The 16,417-nt window shown below is 37.0% G+C and overlaps 1 protein-coding gene across 2 annotated transcripts in view; it reads left to right on the top strand.

Moving 5' to 3' along the window:
- The window catches only part of loxhd1b (lipoxygenase homology PLAT domains 1b), a 98,255-nt gene that overhangs the window by 48,856 nt on the left and 32,982 nt on the right, over positions 1-16,417 (top strand). For both annotated transcript variants that reach the window (XM_087264068.1, XM_087264069.1), the window contains exons 20-28: positions 984-1,135; positions 3,698-3,828; positions 4,599-4,744; positions 5,064-5,168; positions 5,246-5,374; positions 7,629-7,793; positions 10,466-10,647; positions 13,161-13,277; positions 14,384-14,546. In XM_087264068.1, coding sequence (XP_087120194.1) covers positions 984-1,135; positions 3,698-3,828; positions 4,599-4,744; positions 5,064-5,168; positions 5,246-5,374; positions 7,629-7,793; positions 10,466-10,647; positions 13,161-13,277; positions 14,384-14,546 — 1,290 coding nt within the window. The remainder of the gene's footprint in view (positions 1-983; positions 1,136-3,697; positions 3,829-4,598; positions 4,745-5,063; positions 5,169-5,245; positions 5,375-7,628; positions 7,794-10,465; positions 10,648-13,160; positions 13,278-14,383; positions 14,547-16,417) is intronic.

Here is a 16,417-nt window from a genome sequence, read left to right as displayed (position 1 = left end):
ACACTCTTAAAACACTTTAAATAACCTAGCAACCACATAGCAACACTATGAAAAAACTATAAATACCCTTACAACCACATAACAACACTTTAAAAACACTTTAAATAACATAGAAACCATAAAACAACACATTTTTAAAACACTCTAAATAACCCAGCAATCACATGGCAACACGTTAAAACATTATGAATAACCTAGCAACTACATAGCGACACTTAAAAAAAAAACACTCTGAATAACCTACCGACCATATAACAACACTCTTCAAAAACTGTAAATAACCTAGCAACCACATAGCAACACTTTAAAACATTTTTAATAACCTAGCAACCACATAGCAACACTTTAAAAACACTTTAAATAACCTAGCAACCACATAGCAACACTCTTTAAAAAAAATAACCTAGCAACACTCTTAAAAACTTTTAATAACCTAGCAACCACATAACAACACTTTGAAAACACCATAAATAACCTAGCAACCACATAGCAACACTTTTAAAAAAACTAAAAATGACCTAGCAACCACATAACAACACTCTAAAACACTATAAATAACCTAGCAACTACATAGCAACACTTTAAAAACAGTACAAATAACTTAGCAACCACATAACAACACTTTTAAAACACTTTGAATAACCTAGCAACCATATAACAACACTTTAAAAACACTATAAATAACCTAGCAACAACAAAACAACACTTTAAAAAACACTAAGAATAACCTAGCAACCACATAGCAACACTTTTATTATTGTAACTACTATCAAATAACTCTGAATTTCTTAGCAACTACCTAATGACACCCTAGCAACCACTTGAGTATGCCAAACCAGTCTTTCTGTCAGATCATGCAGGAAGCAGTGTAACGTAAACGCATAAATCACAGATGATCACAGATGTCTGCTGTTTCACTAATCAAATCATGATCCTGCATTTCTGGCTTGTATTTTAATAATGCATCACCTGTTGTGCTTCAGAGAACACGTATGAAGTTAACGTGTTCACGGGAAACATGATGGGCGCTGGAACGGATGCTAACGTGTTCATCAACATCTACGGGGAAAACGGAGACACCGGCGAGCGGCGCCTCAGAAAGTCCAACCATATGAACAAGTTTGAGCGCGGACAGGTGAGCGGACATCTGACACCTGCACTCATCTTATTCACAGCAGATTCACACGTATAGTCTTACTCATCTGTTAATGTGAGAGAGATCATTCATTATTCAACGCACACATCGAATATGAATCCAGGGCAACTCGACAGACCCCGTCTCCAAAAAACTGGGTTCAGTTGTGGTGCTGTGAATAAACTTTTAATTAACACCCATCAGTTTTTTGTGCATTTTGAAAAAATAAGATTAATTTAAAAGCATATATATATATATATATATATATATATATATATATATATATATATATATATATATATATATATATATATATATATATATATATATATATATATATATATATATATATATATGCGTTTTATATCCTACATCATATGTATTTTTAAAATTTATAAAATTTAATTATTTATATTGTTTATAATGTTGGTAAATAAATAAATAAATAAATAAACATCAATTATATTTATATTATTATTATTATATAAAGAAACAATTTAAGTTAACCCTTAAGTTATTGGTTATCGGTTGGCCCACATGGAATCTGCGCGTGCAGAACCATTGATACTGTTTATTTACTTGTGTAAATGTGTGTAAATTTATATTTATTCTGTTTTAAATTAATTTCAGTATAATTATTGACTAATATGAAAATGTTCATATGATTTATTTACAATGCAGTTTGTAAAATAATATTTTCTGCCGCTTGTAGAGATATTATATGAGAGACTTGCTTTGTTTACCAAATAAAATGGATCTAATTGGATTTGCATTGTAAACATTAAATACAAGTTTAAAAGATATTACTTTTTATTTCATATATTAAGATTTTAGTTATGATATTCTCAAAATCATTCTGTATAAATCTGCAGATTTTTAACAAAATTGTGCGTAGAAATAGTAAAAAATGTCAGCAGATTCTGTCTGGCCCTAGTTTTCGGTATTGGTCCAAAGTTTAATATCGGAATTTCATATCGTCTATCAGCCTCCAAATATAAAGGGTTATCGGTTATCATATTGGTTAAAAATGCCATCTTGGAATTCTATATTGTCTGTCAGTCTCCAAATGTAGAGAGTTATCGGTATCGGTCAAAAACTACTTACTGGAATTCTGTATCGTCTGTCAGTTTCCAAATGTAGAGAGTTATCGGTATCGGTCAAAAACTACATATTGGAATTCTATATATTGTCTATCAATCTCCAAATGTAGAGAGTTATTGTTATCGATCAAAAACGACATACTGGAATTCTATATCATCTATCAGTCTCCAAATGTAGAGAGTTATCGCTATCGGTCAAAAACTACATATTGGAATTCTATATCGTCTATCAGTCTCCAAATGTAGAGAGTTATAGGTATCGGTCAAAAACGACATACTGGAATTCTATATCATCTGTCAGTCTCCAAATGTAGAGAGTTATCGCTATCGGTCAAAAACTACATATTGGAATTCTATATTATCTATCAGTCTCCAAATGTAGAGAGTTATCGCTATCGGTCAAAAACTACATATTGGAATTCTATATCGTCTGTCAGTCTCCAAATGTAGAGAGTTATCGGTATCGGTCAAAAACTGCATACTGAAGTTCTATATTGTCTGTCAGTCTCCAAATGTAGAGAGTTATCGGTATCGGTCAAAAACTACTTATTGGAATTCTATATCGTCTATCAATCTCCAAATGTAGAAAGTTATCGGTATCGGTCAAAAACTACATATTGGAATTCTATATATTGTCTATAAGTCTCCAAATGGAGAGAGTTATCGGTATCGGTCAAAAACTACATATTGGAATTCTATATCGTCTATCAGTCTCCAAATGGAGAGAGTTATCGGTATCGGTCAAAAACTACATATTGGAATTCTATATCATCTATCAGCCTCCAAATGTAGAGAGTTATCGGTTATCAGCAGGGCTTAATTTGTGTTGGAGCACGACGGATTCGCATCCGGCACATCTGAAATTGATTAGGCATCTCATTTTACCAATCCATCTCCTCAACCACCCTCTTCCCCCGTTTGCTGTTCACTTTCTTCCGCTTTTCCCCAAGCCTCTTTACTTTTGTCAGCGACAACCACACGCTCTTCACTTTCGTCCTTCGTCCGCGACACCCCTCTGCCATCCATAGCCACCCCCAACCTCCACAGTTTTCCACTTTTGTGTGCGACAACTCTCCATCCTCAGGTAACATGCTGGATCCGTTACCCCAATCTGTTCTGGGACCTCGCAATTCACAAATAAAGCACTGGTTTTCATGATCAGTCAAAAATGCCCTATTGGAATTCTAAATCACCTATAAACCTCCAAATGGAAATGGTTATCGGTTTCAGTCAAAAACTCTATGTCAGAATTTATTCCATGTTGGAATTCCACATCATTTATCAGCCTCGAAATATAAAGGGCTAATGGTATTGGTCCAAAATTCCAGGTTGGAATTCTGTACTGTATCGTTTATTAGCCTTCAAATGTAAAAACAGTTATCGATCACTGGTCAAAAAACTCTACATCAGTGCATCTCTACTTTTAATCTAACTAACTTCAGCTCTCACTGGGCGCCCACAGGAGGATGCGTTCTCCATCACCGCTGTGGAACTTGGGACTCTGAAAAAGCTGCGGATTCGTCATGATAACAGCGGTCAGTCTGCCTGGTATCTGGACCGGGTGGAGATCGTGGACACTAAAGATGACACCACGTGAGTCCGGATACGGCTGTGCAATATGTAAGGGATAAAGAACATACAGGAGGCTGTTATCTTAGAATAAAGTCAGACAGGTTTATCCAGCCGATCTCACGAGAAAACGTAAGTTTTTTACGTTTTGGCAGTTTAGTGACTAATTCGTACGAATTCATTTGAGTTCAGTCGTACGAAATTGTACGATTTTAAAAAGGAGGCGTGGCATCTAACCCCACCCCTAAACCCAACCGTAATTAGAGAATGAGCAAATCGTACTAAAATGTACGAATTTGATCGTACGAATTAGCCACTACATCAAAAAGTTACAAATTGCAGTGAGATTGTGTTGGTTTATCAGCCGCTCGATGTGAAAGACTAAAGGGTTTATTCTGTGAAAACAACCATTCTGGATATACTTTATCCCGCTTATTACATGACTACCGGCCACAAAACTTACAAAATATACACAAAACTTTATTTCGATTCGTAATATTATTCGTATATACTATATTTCAGTATATAGGTTTTGTATTTTATATATTTTTATTTACATATATGTACACAATATTTATATATAGTGTGTACAAACATATTATGTAAAGACAAACTTTTATTTTGTTAGCGATTCATAGCGAATAATTGTTTGACAGCACTATTATCGTGTTATAAGATGATTGTGAATCTGACCTCAGGTGAAGGGATCAAATCTGCATGTGTGTATTTATTCATGAGTCACACACACACACACAGATGAAGGCGTCTCACTGTGGTCATATCGGGTGTCACAGGTATTACTTCCCCTGTAATCGATGGCTAGCGGTGGATGAAGATGACGGTCAGATTGCACGCGAGCTCGTACCCGTAGACGAGGCTTTCATGAGGAAAGACGAGGATGAGGAGGATTCTGGAGCCACACTGGGACTGGAACAGAAGGGTGACGGGAACTAAATGAAATCAACAATAGACACATTAATCATTACTATTTGATTTATTACACACACATTTATATCAGTCAAATCATCTGAGAGAAAACTAGAGCACTGAAGCGTAGATACTGATGAAGCACATGCTGGAATTTAATCAGTAAATGTATTTTTATTGTAGTTTCTGCACATTTTTTCCTGTTAAATAAGAAGTAAATCCGAAATCTGTGTGCATCTTGCCATTTCTTTATGCAATAATCCAAAATGAGCATACAAATAGGTGTATGGAAACGTAGTGTTTATTATTTTGTTGAATTATTTCCCTTGTAGCGATGTCCACAACATACACGTTGCGGATCAAGACGGGAGAAAAGAAGCACGCTGGAACAGACGCCAATGTTTTTGCCATTCTGTTTGGAGAGAATGACGACACAGGTGAAAATACACGCATGCACCAGTGTAAACAAACACATTTCAGGTTCAGATGACATCCGTTCTCATTGTCTGAACAGGAATCATCAACCTGAAGGCCTCTAAATCTCACAAAAACAAGTTTGAGAAGGGGATGATCGACGTGTTCACTGTGGAGGCCGTAGATCTCGGAGAACTCCTGAAGCTGAGGATTGGTCATGATGATGGAGGCGAGTGATGCTTAATTATCCATTCATTGATTTTCCTTCAGCTTAGTCTCTATTTCAGAGGTTCCCCCAGCCGAATGAACTGCAGACTATTGCAGCATATGTTTTATGCAGCGACCAAGCCGCGACCAAGTACTGAGAAACACCCAGACACACTCATTCACACACATACACTACGGCCAGTTTAGTTCATCAATTCCCCTATAGCGCATGTGCTTGGACTGTGAGGGAAACCGGAGCACCCAGAGGAAACCCATGCCAACACGGGGAGAACATGCAAACTCCACACAGAAATGACCACTGACTCAGCCGGGACTTGAACCAGCGACCTTCTTGCTGTGAGGCCACAGTGCTAACCACTGAGCCAGCGTGCCGCATTATTTTATATTAGATTTTTTAATTTCTGTACCTGAATATGGTTTGACTGCCCTGAAAACCGTAACACACTGTTTATTTCACTTTTCTATTTGCTCTATTAAATTTATCTACACTTGTAATGTGTTTATTACATGATTCACTCCTGGGGTCTGTTCTTCGTATGTGGAATACTCAATTAGCTGGATTTGGATATCGACGATTTGACACGATCCAGTATCGTTTCGTTCTTCAAAACTCATTCGAGACTTGTTGTCGTAGCAACAGTTCTGGTAGCTCAAACCTGCTTGGGAGCAGGCTCATTTCATATAAGCAGGATTAGATCCGGTCAGTTCAAGCAAAGATAATACTGAAAGTATGTACTGAATGCTGATATTTTCTTACAGTAGTTAAATATACTTGGAAAAATAGTAAATATATATTTTTAACTATATATATATATATATATATATATATATATATATATATATATATATATATATATATATATATGTATATATATATAAAGTTAAAATATTTACATTAATAAAACCTATGCAATCTGCACTTCGAAATAAAAGTACAAAGACTTCCACCTGGTGGTTCAAAGTGAAAATGTATTGATATGAACTTTTTAGATACAGTGCAAACGCGTACATGCACAATATTCGACTTAAAAAAAAAAGAATAATAATTTATGCAGTCATACACATGTTTTAACCACTAATATGCCGATGATTGGATGCTTTACAAAAGTTGCAGACACCTTTACTGATATCAAAATGCTTTTTTGATGCAAAATTAATTTATACAGTTATAATAAAGAAAATCTTCTCTAAATGTAGAACTAAATACACTGATATGCATTGAAATACATGATGAATACTCTTGAGGCATGGAAGGGTAAAACCTGCAGCTCACAACAAATGTGGAGAGTTGTTGCGTATTATATTTAGCAAACCATTTTTATGTAATTTTGCTCACATGGATAATTGAATATTAATCAGATGATGTCATTACGCTGCTGTGCCGTCAGCCAATCGTTGCATTGCTAATCATGATTTCGAGGATCGATAGATCTGTCTTTTACAACACACGCAGCGATCTCAGATCAGTTCATCCAGACATTTTAATCTGATTCACAAACTTGTTTGAAGAACCAAATTAGCGAGAGATCAGTTATCAAGATTAACAGATCCAGGATCTGCCAAATCATCTTAGATCATTTAAGTGAGGTACGAAGAATAGACCCCAGTACAGAATCATCCCAATCTATTAATAAAATTAATAAATTATTTCCAAATAGATCTATTCAAGTAATCTGGTGAAGTTGTGTATATATAATGCAATATATATCACAGAAATACAAAATATAGGAAAGAAAGATTTTTGTAATATCATAGAGCCCTACTCTGTACATACAGCTGAAGTCAGAAATATTCTCCTCCTGTTTATTTGTCCCCCGATTTCTCATTAACAGAGAGTAGATTTCTTCAGCACATTTCTAAGCATAAAGGTTTTAAATGAGTTATCAATACTATTATGATTAGAAATGTTTTAATAACTGAAGTTTTTTCTCTTTGCCATGATAACTCTTCAAGACACTAGTGTTCAGCTTAAAGTGACATGTAAAGGCTTCACTAGGGTAATTAGGCAAGTCATTGTATAACAGTGGTTTGTTCTGGAGACAATCCAACACTAATATTGCTGAAGGGGGCTAATAATATTGACCTTAAAATGGGTTTAAAACTATTAAAAACTGCTTTTATTCTAGCCAAAATAAAACAAACAAGACTTTCTCCAGAAGAACAAAATATCCTTCAGACATGTCCTTGCTCATGTTGGACCCATACGTCAGCAGGAGGGTTAAATGGTCCGTGTTTTGTGTGTGTGTTTTCTGCAGGAGGTTCGTCCGGCTGGTTTCTGGACTGGGTGGAGATCGACGCTCCTTCTCAAGGACAGAGGCTTCGTTTCCCCTGCGGACGCTGGCTGGATAGGGGAGAGGATGATGGCGCGATTATCAGAGATCTGTATCCTGCAGAGCTGCAGACAGAACTCTACACACCATGTGAGATGAGGAACAATGCCTTTATCCATCGCTTATCTCCATTAAACACTATGGAACCTTTTCACATGCGCGTGTTTCTCAGCAGCAGAAGTGGTCATAGTGTGTAAACTGAGAGCCAGTGAATGGGAGAGGACAACAAATCATTATTACACAATCCTATTTGCTAAAACAATGACATTAAAACTCCAGGATGGTGTTATCAAGACTTTCAGAAAAGGGAAAACACTCGTGTGAGACTGATAACGGCAGCCTGAAGAGAGAATCATGTCAGATTCATGCTGCGTTCACACCAGACGCGGAACGCGCATCAAGCGCGAGTGATTTACATGTTAAGTCAATGCAAACGCGCGAATAGACATCCTGCGGCTCGATACGCACGAATGGCGTGCAGCGATTTGAACGTTTTGCGCATTTGATGCGCTTAACGAGCGTTTCGCGAGAATCTCTCGATTTCGAATGCTGTGTTCACACCAGACTCGGAACGCGCATCAAACGCGAGTGATTTACATGTTAAGTCAATGCAAACGCGCGAATAGACATCCTGCGGCTCGATACGTGCGAATGGCGCGCGACGATTTGAACGTTTTGCGCATTTGATGCGCTTAACGAGCGTTTCGCGAGAATCTCTCGATTTCGAATGCTGTGTTCACACCAGACTCGGAACGCGCGGATAAAACTTCAGCGTACATTCTCGCCGCGTTAACCAATCAGAAGCTTGCTCTTGTTGGGCCGTGATTGTGATGTAGAACCTGTTGTCGGTGTTCCGAGGGAAATCCTCCAGCCTTCACCGACAACAGTTCATCAAACTGGGCTTGGCTCAGTCAGAGGCACCGCTGTAAGCCTCCATCATCCAGGTTCAGTTTCTGGACGAGTTTATGAGCTCACAGAGCTGGATGCACCTCTGAAAGAATCTAGTGGACTCAGACACGACCCTAAACGTATCTACGCTGTTTTTCAGTCTTCATGAAGCACATTAACACTGTTATTGTCTTCATAAAATCCATGTTAGCCATTTAGCTATGAAGCTAGAGTCTTCGGGCAGACAGAAGCCCTGCCCATCACGCGAATCCGCGTCTGTTCTGAAGTGAATTTGACACGCGAATGAAGTGGGGTTTGACGCGCAAATGAAGCGAGTAAACTCAAATGTTCACGCGGCTAATTACGCGCGAATAGCGCGATTTATCCGTGCGTTCCGCGTCTGGTGTGAACACAGCATTACTGTCCATTCCTCCATATATACAGCACGACACACACACCTCACACAAGTGATTTTTTTATTATTATTTGATGCAAATAGTATAGAAAAGACATTATTTACTAAATAAAAAAGTTATCCACTGTAATATCCACTATAAAACAGCCTTATTTTAAATAATAATTCATTTAAAAAGCCGGTAACACTTTAGAATAACTATCCATTAAAACTAGTTAATAGTCCATTAATAAACTGTTAGTTAATGGGTTATAAATGACTTATTAAATAAAAGGTAATAGTTTGTTAATTATTTATAACTAACCGTTATAACTAGTTAATAGCCCAACAATAAACTGTTAGTTAATAAGTTATAAATGATTAGTTAAATAAAAGTTAAGTTTGTTAATTATTTATAAATGTGCCTAATAGATAGCCAATAGATAACTTACAAGCTGTTAAATATTTAGTTATAAATGACCGGTTATTTTAATTATTTATAACTATACCTAATAAATTATTAATAGATCATGAACAAGCTGTTAGTAAATCACGTACTAAAGACTTATTAGTTATATTTATAACTATACCTAATAAATTATCAGTTAATAGTTTATATATGTTATTGGGACGTTATTCTAAAGTTGCAATTATTCTTCATTTATTACCTGTTTGTAAATAAGGAATAGTTGCAACTTTAAAATAACGTCCCAATAACATACTAAAGCTAATAACCAACACTTAACTAATATATTAACTCACACTTTACAGAGCCGTTGTTTAGAGTTTCTCTACCAGTGAAACTTTTGTAAAACTTTTTACGAGTGGAACAAGGTTAAGGTACAAAAATGTTATATTTTAAATATCACATCAAATTTCTGTAGCTTGAACTTGTTCGATTCATTCGCTGTTCTACAAAGGCAGCAAACAGATTTAAACAAATAAACGAGGCAAGGATCAAAAACACAGCAAAGGCAGACAAAGGAAACGTTGTAATGTCACTAACAGATAGCAAGACTCAGCAATGAGTGTCTCAAAGTGAGCTGTATATGTATGTGTGTAATCAGTACTTGAGCAGCATCAGCTGTGTGTATGCAATCAGTCAGGATCTGGAACCGGTTGTGTGTGTTGCATGACTAAATATGTAGTCCATTTACAAGCAGATTTGTAGTCCTATGTGTATGTGAATGTTTTCCAGCGATCTCTGGTGGTTTGATCGCTGGTGATCATGACAGCATATATGTATTTCTTTGGTTGTTACCAACATCTGGAGAAAATTTTAAGTCAACAGCACCTTTAGGAATACGTTTTCTGAGAAAAATGGTGACGTGTTCAATACTTATTTCCCCCACTGTATCTTGATTTAAGTGTACTTGTTGTACTGGAAAATGACACAAAAAGTAGGTATATAAGTGATTAAACCTTTTTGGCAGTGTATAGATGATTTAGCTGTGTGAATGTGTTTGTGTTTGTCCTGCAGTCGTCCCCTATGAGATCAGCACCTTCACTAGCGATGTGTTCGCGGCGGGGACGGATGCTAACGTGTTTATCACTCTGTACGGTCAGAACGGTGTGTGCACGCAGCAGAAATACCTGTGTGTGAACAAGAGAGAGCGACGGCTGTACTTCGAGAGAGCAGCAGATGACATGTTCATCGTGGAGGTCAGCATCCACACATCACCTTTACATCTATAGTGCTTTATGCAAAGTAGAACATTAAAAAATGGAAATATGAACCAGCCAATATTCTACACTGAAAAAAATTATTCAAAGATGATTTCTTTGATTTACTCAATTTTTTTTACGTTAAGTGGTTGTAAACAATTTGTTTGGGCTGAATTCAAACAAATTAAGTTGAACTTTATTAAATTTAATTTGTTTGTTTAAATTCAACACAAATAAATAGCTTGCAACAGTTTTGCATGCAACAATTTTTTCAGTGTAGTAAAATAAATCAAATTCAGCCAATTTGCTAGTTATAAAATCTGAATAAGAATCGGCCAGTTTGCTAATAAAAAAACTTTATCGGAATTGGCAAATTTGCCAATATAAAATAAAATATTTATATGCCAATAAAAAAATATTGTAAATGTCCATTTTGCTAGAAAAAAAAATCGCATTCTGTCAATTTGCTTATGAAAGAAAATCGGTATCGCCCAATTTACTAATAAAAAAAATTGGAATTTGCCAATTTGGTAGAATTAAATTGAAATCAGACAGTTTGCTAATAAAAAAAAAATGGGGTAGACTGGGGGGGGGGGGTTCGGGTGGTTCGAACGACAGCCAAAAGGTCCACAATTTGTCGTTTTAATTATTTGATGTAATTTAATATTATACAATATATATTTATTATATAATTAATATAATATATTTATATTATATTATTGTAATAAAGTGTAATTTTAAATAACTGGCCAGTAATTCGAATCCCATAGAGCCTCAAAGCCACAATATTGTGACGCGAGTCACGTGACATAACCCACTGAGTGGTCACATTTAGGGCCCTATCATACACCCGGCGCAATGTGGCGCAAGGCGCGGCGCAATGCTTATTTGCTACTATAAGCTCGGAGCAAGGGTCATTTTGATGTGTTGCGCCACACTGTTTAAATATGCAAATGCATTTGCGCTCAAATGTGCGCCCATAGGTGTTCTGCTCTAAAAAAGAAGAAAGAAGCTGTAGAAACTGTAAATAGTCTGATCTTTAGACCAGAACAAAGTCGGTCTATTGTCTGGTGCAAAGTGCGCCTGGCTTACACACTACACACAAGATGCAGAGCAATATACAAATATCTTTACATATGAAAAAAAAAAAATAAAAAAAAAAATATATATATATATATAAGGATATATACAGGATATAAATATAAATGATTAAAATATTACAAAACATATTAATTTCTAGCCTACATTAATTTAAAAACCACTGCCTTACTTTCTTCATCTCGGGAGGCTTTTTCAGTTCATTCAATTTGCTTTTGTACAATGTTATTATTATTAGCAGTGTTATTTATTATATCCATATTTATATTTGTTTTATTAAAAACAAGCTTAGATTTGTCCACCTGTCAGGTTTTAGACCATATGGGGCACAGCAGGTGTATTTGGATATAACTCAGTATTTTGACCAGACTTGGTTATTATTATTCATTTATTCGTTTGCTGGAGATTAGAACTGAATTTAGAAACAGTTTTGAAACAAATCTTTGCGCTTAACAAACGAAATTAATTATTAATAGGCTAATTGATGTCTGTACGGTAAGGTTTCCCTATCCTCGAGAGCAAAAGTAAAAGTAAACTTACTTTATGTCAAAATACGCTTATAATTGTCATTTATAAGGGATTTATAAAGCATCAACAGTCCTCACTTTAGATTAGCTCACAACACTGGATGAAGTTGAGTTAATAAAGCATTTATTAACATACAAATTAACTATTAGTATATGCCTGAATCATAAGAATTGTAAATGTTAATTTCATTATTTTAATCATTTACTGACTCATTCTGAATCATATTTAAAGCCCACTGATTACTCTTAAATGTAGATGGTTTGTAAATAATGCCATACTTCATTTAGTAATGAAAAACAAATCATTAACAAAGTATGAAAGCACAGTTATTAAGCACATTTTAAATGTGTTTATAAGTCAGTAATACAGCATTTGTAGCTGCAGTTATAAACTGCACACTAACGTTTATTAATGTAGAGTTAATGCTGAATAGATAATGAGTTCACTATCTGCTCATGCTTAATAAATGATTCAGAGTGTGTAGTTATTAAAAAGTGTTACCGAATGTGCTAGTAAAATCTGAATTGGTCAATTTGCTAATATAAGAACTTAAAATTGGCCAGTTTGCTAATAAAAAACAATCAAAAACGTCCAATTTGCTAGTAATAAGAGGTATCGGAATCTGTTCTTTTTCTAGGGAAAAAACCCTGAATCTGAATGGTCCATGGAAAATCATGTTCATGCAACACTAAATATTTTAGTTTAATATGGAAGTCCGACAGCAACTCCCATTTAATAAAAAAAAATTGTATTTGCTAGTAAAAATCATCAGCTCAATTTGTTAGTATTAAAATTAGAATCAGTTTTTTTTTCACCGACCAGTTATTTCAGCATTATTGCATTAAACACACTCGCTAAACGATTCTCTCTATCTCTGTGTGCAGCTGGAGGATGTTGGAGACATCCTGGAAAAGATCCGCATAGGGCACGAAAACCAGGGCACGAACCCCGGCTGGCATCTGGACCGCGTGGAGATCAGGAGGCTGCTGAGAAAAGGAAAGGTATTCAAACGGTGCATCAGCTAGAATAAAAGCAGTTTTTTATTTTTTATATAACAATTTTATGGTCAATATTATTAGCCCTTATGAGCAATATTTGTTTTCTGTAATGGTGATCACTGGATGAAAGTTCATCATCTTCAGCTTAACCTCGCGAAAACAGAAATGCTTGTAGTTTCTGCCAACCCGATTCTTCATCACAACTTTTTAATCCAGATGGACGGGGCAACCATTACTGCATCCAAAATGGTGAAAAGCCTTGGAGTCACGATTGATGACCAGCTAACCTTCTCTATTACCACATCTCTAGAACTGCTCGATCTTGCAGATTCACACTCTATCAGAAAGGTCCGACCCTTCCTATCTGAACATGCAGCTCAACTCCTTGTTCAAGCTCTTGTTCTCTCCAGACTGGATTACTGCAACTCTCTACTAGCCGGGCTTCCAGCTAACTCTATCAAACCTCTTCAGCTGCTTCAGAATGCAGCAGCACGAGTGGTCTTTAATGAACCTAAAAGAGCACATGTCACTCCGCTGCTCATCCGTTTGCACTGGCTGCCAGTTGCTGCTCGCATTAAATTCAAAGCTCTGATGTTTGCTTACAAAGCGACTTCTGGCTTTGCTCCTTCTTATCTGCTCTCACTTCTGCAGATGTATGTGCCCTACAGAAACTTGCGTTCTGTGAATGAACGTCGCCTCGTGGTTCCATCCCAAAGAGGGAAGAAATCACTTTCCCGATCTCTCGCATTCAATCTGCCCAGTTGGTGGGATGAACTCCCTAACTGCATCAGAACGGCAGAGTCACTCGCTGTCTTCAAGAAACCACTAAAAACTCAACTATTTAGTCTCCACTTCCCTTCCGAATCTGCAATTGCCTCTCTGGCTCCACCACTAACTGCACTACAAAAAAATATATATAACAATAAATGACTAATGTTTTGCTTCTTACACTTTACACACCTGAAACTTGCCTACTGTACTTCTTCATTGTTGCTCTTATAGTTGTGTAAATTGCTTCCTTGTCCTCATTTGTAAGTCGCTTTGGATAAAAGCATCTGCTTAAAGACTAAATGTAAATGTAAATTCTGTTGATTCGTGTTGTTGTGAAGGGTTCAGAGACGACCATTTTCCCTTGCGAGCGCTGGCTGGCCAAATCCGAGGACGATGGAGAGACGGTGCGAGAGCTGGTGCCGTCAGACATCATCACAGAGAAACTGCTGAGAGACGGGACGCTCAAACACAACGAGATCGAGGTGGAGGACGCTCTGGAGAGTATGTGTGACATTCAACACACAGCGGTTGGAGAATTCAACTTAAACACCTGCTTTTTTAGACAGACAGTAATGCATTAGTATAGTGCAGGGCTTCATTTTGCAGCCAATACAGCATCGTTGTGGTATATGCACACAGACCTTTAGTTTTAAGTCAGCCAACCCAAGCCCTTCTGTTGAACATTGCTAAATTTCATTCGGTTGTTTATTTTAGCCCATATTAATAGTTTGAACAATTTCAGTGTGTTGCACCATTACAAAATCGCCACGTTTAAACAAAGTCAGTGATCTTCACTCCCTGATTGATATATGATATGAAGTGGGTCTCAGACCGGAAGACAGCGCTGCATTAAATTCCTTTTTTCATGCCACGATTTAAAAGTATTTTAATGTATTTTACCCCAGTATTTTCAATGGAGTTTCTGCGCTAGCCTGCTGCTCCTGATGGCGCTTGCACCTACATGGTCTTTCATCTCGTTTTACGCTTGAACAACTAAATGAATGCTCAAGTCTAGTGAACTGATTATATTTTAGTGACATTACAACATCGATGCTCAGAAAGGAACCATATGATGTTGAAAATAGTCACCTAGAAGTACCTGAAGTTTATCATTGGTTGAAACACACGAGCTGAGCTTATAGACCATTGGTGTTGGAAATGACAGATACAAGTCCTGCACATCGGCCAGAGGGATTCTGAGCCGTTCTTCTTCAGAATAGTGTTCAGGTCTCTCTGATGCTGCTGGAGGAAAACCTGTCCTTACTCGCTCCTCCAAAACACACTAAAGTGCTCAATAAAGTTTACTCTGGGTACTGTGCTGGTCATTGGAGGTGTTTAGCTTCACTTTCATGTTCATCAAAGCACTCTGCCTCCAGTTCTGCTCTGTGTGTTGCTGCATTATCATCCTGGTACACACCACCGCCTTCAGAATGCAATGTTTGACTCATTGGGTCACATGGTCCTCCAGAATGGGTCAGTAGTCCTTTGGACTTTCTAGTGAAATATAGGTGTCCTAATAGTGTTTTAAGCAGTGTGGGACACATATACGACTGTCAACAGCTCAACACATGTGTTTTGGTGTTTCGTGACCCTTTAACATACTGTAAACTGAGTAACTCAATCATTCTGACTAAAGTCTGTCTTTAACCACTGAAAGAATTCTGCTGACGATACGAACCAACGTTACTATTGAATAAATAAACAAAGAGCACTGATCACACACACTGACTGTTCCAAATCTGTAGAGACAGGACAATCAACACCTACTGGAGCCGCGTCTTTATTAAAAGGAGACGAGTGGCAAATCCGGATTTCACCATTTCCATGTGCGAAAAGCTCTTGGGTAGAAAATGTTTCTAACGTATTTCTGTCTGTATTGCGTGTTAGCAGACCACTGTAATCCACATGTGTGTCCAGCTGCGCTCTCATAGTGGGAAATAAAAACAAAACCTTCACTGCAGCACATTTATAAACGCCACACTGAAGACCCATGTTTCTGAATGATCCTTCTTCTTCCACTTGTTTTGGCAACACAACATGGCATCTCTCTGCCGTCTGAATACTATAAAACCTGGTTTATACTTCTGCGTCAAGTGATTGGCGTGACCCACGGTGCATGCAATGCGCTTAGCTGTGCATTCATACTTCTGCATGCTGTTTCTGTTGCTCTGCATTAACACTTCCGAAACGCTAGCTGGCAGTGAGGTGTAAATGTTCCTCTGTGTCGAATTTCTTCACTGGTGTTTTGTTTTTTCTGAACACCTTCCTAAATGTACAATTGGTTCAAATTCGCTCATTTTGAGGCAGGAACCAGCGGACGTGCAGCAACTTTAACTATGAGGTAAACACAAAACAAAACTTTCCATCCGGAG

Source organism: Danio rerio, chromosome 8 (genome assembly GCF_052040795.2).
Source record: "Danio rerio strain M-AB ecotype USA chromosome 8, GRCz13ab, whole genome shotgun sequence".
In the NCBI taxonomy this organism is placed as follows: domain Eukaryota; kingdom Metazoa; phylum Chordata; class Actinopteri; order Cypriniformes; family Danionidae; genus Danio; species Danio rerio.
This window is presented reverse-complemented; position numbering and strand designations above follow the sequence as displayed.